Source organism: Peromyscus maniculatus, chromosome 8 (assembly GCF_049852395.1).
Source record: "Peromyscus maniculatus bairdii isolate BWxNUB_F1_BW_parent chromosome 8, HU_Pman_BW_mat_3.1, whole genome shotgun sequence".
Lineage (NCBI taxonomy): Eukaryota > Metazoa > Chordata > Mammalia > Rodentia > Cricetidae > Peromyscus > Peromyscus maniculatus.
The window spans coordinates 5,957,588-5,963,587 of record NC_134859.1 but is presented as its reverse complement, the minus strand read 5'-3'; the positions used below and the strand labels follow the sequence as shown (position 1 = coordinate 5,963,587).

Genomic DNA, 6,000 nt, shown 5'->3' with positions numbered 1-6,000 from the left:
TAAAATGTTTAATTCATATTATTTGCTGTTTTGTGATATATCCTTGTCTAATAAATATCATAACTACCTTTTGAATCTTTATAAAAAATGTGGCAGAAATTTATGTGCTAAGAAATTTTCCATGCATGAGTATTGCCCTCACTGTGTCCAATTTTTTAAAAATAATGAGTATCTGTCCTATCACATACGCACAGGCTTGAGTGGGCCAAGAATAGGACAACACAGGTGACTCAGGAAAGACAAAGGCATTGAAGACTTCTCATCGGTCTCTGTTGGTGCTGGGGACATGGTTCACCTCCAAGAAGGTGCATCTTTCAGAGGAGAGAAATCCCTCGTCTTACTGAGTTTATCCATAGCTGGGAGAGTGCTCAGGGTATACGCACAAGTGGCTTTAATGTCTGAAGGCTTTTGATTTGAGGAGGTTTGTATAGAAATAAGTGTCTAATAGAGTTTCCTGACATTAAGGAAGATAAATGTAAAACCATGCTAGCCTTGGGCACACAGATGGCATGGTACTTCTTACAGATTACACATGGCTGCTGGCACATGTCACCACATTAACAACTCTAGGAACACAACACACAGCTAATTAGACACCATCATGGCTGTTGGGGGACAGAACAAGTTACAATTACTTTGGGAGGGATTGGGTAAGAGATACTATACAACCCTGAGTCATCACCAGAAGGGAAGAAATGCAAACTTACTTACATAAGAGTCTTCAAGATAAACTACAACGGCCACTATGTCATAGACAGAGGATCCACACCTAGATATCGAAGACATAAATGTGTTTATGCAGCTCCGAACAAGACCATTGAAGCTGAGGGTGAGAGATACACAAACATTAACATTCAAAGAGATTCTTATAGCTCTCCACCTGAGAGTCCCTGTGGCTATTTTTTTCCAGATGTGTATTGGGGACAGACTACAATGAAAGTAGCATACATACAATGAACACACTGGTTTGCTATTCTTTGGGGGGAACCTGGAGTTCTTGGGGGCTGAGCCAGGGTTGTAATGGAAGGCATAACAAGAAAGCTGAGAACTGTTACAAGCCAAACTTCTTAATCCTTGCACATGTCAATCTTACTACAGTGCAAATGCATTCTTAACTGTCTTATTGTCTGTGTCAGACTTACATGCATACCATATTGCTTATTCTGTATTAGAGAAACGGTGAGGCATTTCTGATGGGGAAGTTACATGGTAGATTGATCTTCATGGAATTTGGAATATAGGCAATCACAATATCACTGTCGCCATCCGATGCACCATTATTGCCACCATACCCAGTCGGCATGTCTAGGAGACTTGCCCATATTTATTTATTTGTTTTTGGTTAAGGATTTACCTATCTGGTATGTGCTGAGTACAGTACATACCTCACAAGATTCCTTGAGTGAAAGATTATGGCATGGAGCCATGTGCAAAAGAGCCAACAAAAAAGTACCTCCCTAAATCCTCTTCCTCTTAGTAGGGTGCTATGGGACATCCAACATTTACCCTCCAGAACGTTGGCCATTCCATGTTTCCTTATAGATAAACACTGATGGAAGATTTTAGACATCAGATTCGATACTAGGCATTTTCTTGTACACACGTCTATTGCTGCAGGAATTTAAAACCCTGGGGTTAGAGTACATGTTATTCTTATTTGCAGCATAAGGCATAACATGCTCTGAAATGTATACATCACTGTGGCCCCGACTGTCCCTGGAGCAATACGATGCTGTTGACCTCAAGGACGACCGAAGATAGCTGTCATTTACTGCCTGTGATGGCAATGAGTGTTTGTAAGGGTCCGAAGGACATCTCCCAATAACTAAGCGTTGGTCATCCCCATACGTGTGGAGGAAAGGATTATCAGAGGTGTGGTCTGGCAAGAGAGACTTGCTTCTCTTGCTGTCCTCCAGACCTTGGGGGAAGAGGGAGCTTTTGTTCCCCGAGAGTTTGCTTGAGGGAACACTGAACAGGCTCCCATATAAGTTGCCCTCCAGTAGCCGTTCTCTGTCCTTGAGGCTTATGCTCCGGGAGGGCCTGCTGAGGTCTAGCTCCCTGGGTTTGTCCAGAATGTTATCATAGGAGTGCTGTCGGTTAATCCTTAGCTTGTTCTTCTGGAACTGGAGGGCGTTGTTCTGGGACCAGTCCTGCTGGTAGTCCTCCTGAGTAGCTGGGTTACCTGTCTCCTGAAGCATCTGGTCTTCATCTATGTCATAGAGGTTCCCCATCCGCAGACAGGCATCACACTTGAAAGGAGACCTCATGGTAAAGTGGCCTGAGTAGGTGGGCAGGTTGGAAAGGCAGCTTCTGCAGTGTGTGGAGTTCTGCCGGTATCGATCACTGCCCTCGCTGTGTGGGGAACCCTTGTCTTTTAAGGTAAAGTGCTTGGCATAGAGTTTATACTGGTCATTGTTGGGAAGCCCGTCTTCACTGTGTAACGGGTTCCTGTTCATGGGCAGCGTGGAGTCTCCCTTGCGGAAGTTCTCACTGTGGTCTTGGTAGGGATCTGGGAAGCCCACATTCTCAGGGAGGGCTATGTTCTCAACAAACTGTGGAGGATCCAAGTGGAAACTGGGCTCTTTCTCACCATCAATGGTGTAGATCTTATCCCTGGGAGAGCTTGCTTTGGTTTTCATGTAGGTACGTTCAACCTCACTACAATCCTTGGGGTATTTGGAGGCCATTGACCTTTTGAAGTTATCCTTGGTCTTGTGGTTCTTATTGTTATCTGTCTCCCTGTGGCATGTGGCTCGACTTGAAGTTTCTGAAATGTCAGAGTGGGCTACCTCTTCTGGAAGATACCTAGGACTTTTTAGGGAGTGGGTTCTATTCTCTACAGTCTTTTCATCCCTCTGTGAGACAGGGTTCTGGTTCAGAGAATCCTGGCGTAGAGACTCCATGGATTTCTTCCAAAGCTGCCGCGGTCGGGAGTTCCCTTTGGATTCAGTGCTGACAGCCACCTCTACTGTGTTAGGGTTGGACTCATTGAGAGTGAGAGGATGCTGTCCTTGGAACACATAGTTACTGAGGTTATCTTTGTGCCTATTGGCCACAAATGTTTGGAGTTCATTCATGTTGTCCCCAAATATGCTCTCCTTCCCCTGAAAGGACCTGTTGTCTGAATATATTAAATTCCCCTTGTCTGAAACCATGTCCACAATAAGTGACCCTCTTTGGATGAAGTCAGTACCTCTTTTGGGTGAGTCGATTCTTGAGGAGTTCATGTTGGACATGTTGGAGATGTTCTTGGCTGACCGAAGAAGCTTTAGCATGTTGCTCTGTGACCCAGTCAGATTGAAGTCTGGAGACTTCTTCTTTTCTTCAATGTGCACACCATGAATGCAACTGTAGATGCCCTGTGAATAAGGAACACAAAACACACATCAACAGAAGATACTAGTATAAAACCACTTGCCCATCAGAGCTTCATCTGCAAAGGCCAATTATAGATTTCTTGTGGGAGTCATGGAGAGATTAAAATTCATTCTGAATCCTGATTATCTTACTTCAAGATCTTACTTGTATTGTACCCGTGCTATGTAACTATTTATTCAGCATTGAAACATTCTATGAAGACTCAGGTAGTAAACACAACTCATAAGTTTCAGAAAGCTCCTGAAACTTTAATGATTCACAAGACTTCACCCAGATAATATAAGCAGTAACATTGGCAGGGAGAGAAGACTTCATGACCATTAGAGCTGAGAGACACTTGCAGGTAGACCATTGGAGCTACCTGCAAGGCAGCAGGAAGCTCCAGTAATGAAATGAGCTGCTCTACCGTTGGCAGGGGAAGGGCTCTTTTCTCATGCTGCTGTAGTAGCTAGAGCATCAATACTCTTTGGCTTTGTAACCACCTTGCTTTCCTCTCCCCATATCCAGATTTTGGCCACCATACCTAATGCAAGCAATTGGATCAAATTTGTAGAATTTGATCTGCCTCCTCCTAAGATTGCCAGGAAACCATCCCAAGAAATGGATGCATGAAGCAGATCTGGTTGTTGACTTTGGCACAAAGTAGCAAGAAGTTTGTGCCATGTAACTCTGAACCTGCTTTACCAACACCCATGGCTGCATCAAACATAACCCAAGAGGGATGCTCTCGGAACTGTGAAGTCTTAATTCATCTGGATAGCTGCACTTACTGTCCAAAGACAGTCTCCAGCCTCACAAAAATGCTGCACACAACATATGACCGTCTCATGTTCAAGCAGCCTTTGTGTCAACCTAAGCCTTGTGGTTAAGGTCCAGAGCCCAGTGGCGAACACTGCATCAACTTCCTTCTTCCTTCTTTTCTTTTCTCTTCTCCCTTTTCCTCCCTCTGTCCCTTCCTCTCCCTTCTTCCCCTTTCTCCTTTCTTCCATTCCCCCCTCATTCCATCCCTCTCTTCCTCTCTTCCTTCCCTTCCCATCATCTTTCTCTTTTCTACCCCTTCACCTTCTCGTTCTTTCTTTCCCTTTCCCTCCTTCTGTTCTTCCTTCTCCCCCGGAATCCTTCCCTGCCTTCCTTCCTTTCTGTCCCCCTTTCTTCCATTCTTGGCCTCTCTTTCCCTCCCTCCAACCTTTCCTTCCCTCCCTTCCTTTCTTCTCTTCCTTCCCTCTTTCTCTCTCTCCTCCCCTCCCTCCCTGTCCTCCTTCCTTCCACACTATCTTCAGTCTCCTCTATCACGAGCAGTTAGGTGGCTATTGATCCTGCCACAAACCACACTTCTCCCCTTGCACTAACAATGCTAGAACATTCAGACTCTGGACATAAGAATTACGTCATACAATTATGCTGTAATCTGTCACACAATATGATCTTACATGTAATCTAGAGGGACTCTGCACTGATGGGTGAAAAACTGATGTTTCCTCTATGTCAGAGTCAGGTAGGGTCTTTGTTTCCTCTCCTTGTTGTATTATAAAATATATAGTCTTATTTTTTCTAAACCTGCAACTTTATTCTAACAAGCTCCTGTCCTCCCTCAGGAGGACCTATAGACTTCTCTGCACCTGTTACCACTGTGCAATGAGCTCCCCTGCTGCCTTGAACTGCTGGCCGTGCTCCCCTAAATTGCTGGCTGTGCTCCTCTGCCTCCTTGAACTGCTGGCCGTGCTCCCCTAAATTGCTGGCTGTGCTCCTCTGCCATCTTGAACTGCCGTCCGTGCTCCCCTAAACTGCTGGCTGTGCTCCCCTGCCTCCTTGAACTGCTGGCCGTGCTCCCCTAAATTGCTGGCTGTGCTCCTCTGCCATCTTGAACTGCTGTCCGTGCTCCCCTGCTGCCTTGAACTGCTGGCTGTGCTCCTCTGCCATCTTGAACTGCTGGCTGTGCTCTTCTGCTGTGCTCCCCTGCTGTGCTCCCCTGCTGTGCTCCCTGCCTCCTTGAACTGCAGGCTGTGTTTGGAGGAGGCTCACAGCATGGCCAGAGCTGGACTGTGCTATAGGAAATGGTTGGGCTGTGGCTTCTCCTTCCTGGTTCCCCTGGGACTGATAAAACACAGCTAAAGCAATTGATCTTCCTAGTGGGGCCAAGGGAGGGAAGAGATGTCATAGGATTGTCTAGGCTGAAGCTGTTTTCACAACAGCTTCCTCTATCTGGGTCAACCCATTTTCCCGATAGGCTGTTCAGGACGGGGGGGGGGGGATACATATTCCAGTATAACAGGATGAGTCAGAGGCCGCTAGATGTGGCCTCAAATAAGCCATTATCCTCGAGTGAACCTCAACTTTCCCAGCTGAGAAGTGGGAAGCATATCCTCCTCTGGTGGGCACAAGGCAAGATAGACTAAAGATGTGATTGTGGAGTGGACAAGCTGTGGCCTGTCTTTGCTCATTTCTTCTTTCAAACCTGCTTGAACACATGATGCCCACCTTGTCAAAACTACAAAAATTGCATGCCACTGACTGCTACAGAAAGATTGTTCCAGAAATCACACTCGCCTTCTGGTTAGTGAGGCTGGCTCCTGTGGAGCTCAATGAGCCCCTGGCTAGAGCTTCTCCCTGTGTTAGTTGGCA

The 6,000-nt window shown here is 46.0% G+C and overlaps 1 protein-coding gene across 1 annotated transcript in view; it reads right to left on the bottom strand.

Moving 5' to 3' along the window:
• Positions 1-778: 778 nt before the first annotated feature.
• Positions 779-6,000, bottom strand: part of Grin2a (glutamate ionotropic receptor NMDA type subunit 2A) — a 420,443-nt gene continuing 415,221 nt past the window's right edge. The window contains exon 14 of the mRNA XM_015985718.3: positions 779-3,359. Coding sequence (XP_015841204.1) covers positions 1,563-3,359 — 1,797 coding nt within the window. The 3' untranslated portion in view covers positions 779-1,562. The remainder of the gene's footprint in view (positions 3,360-6,000) is intronic.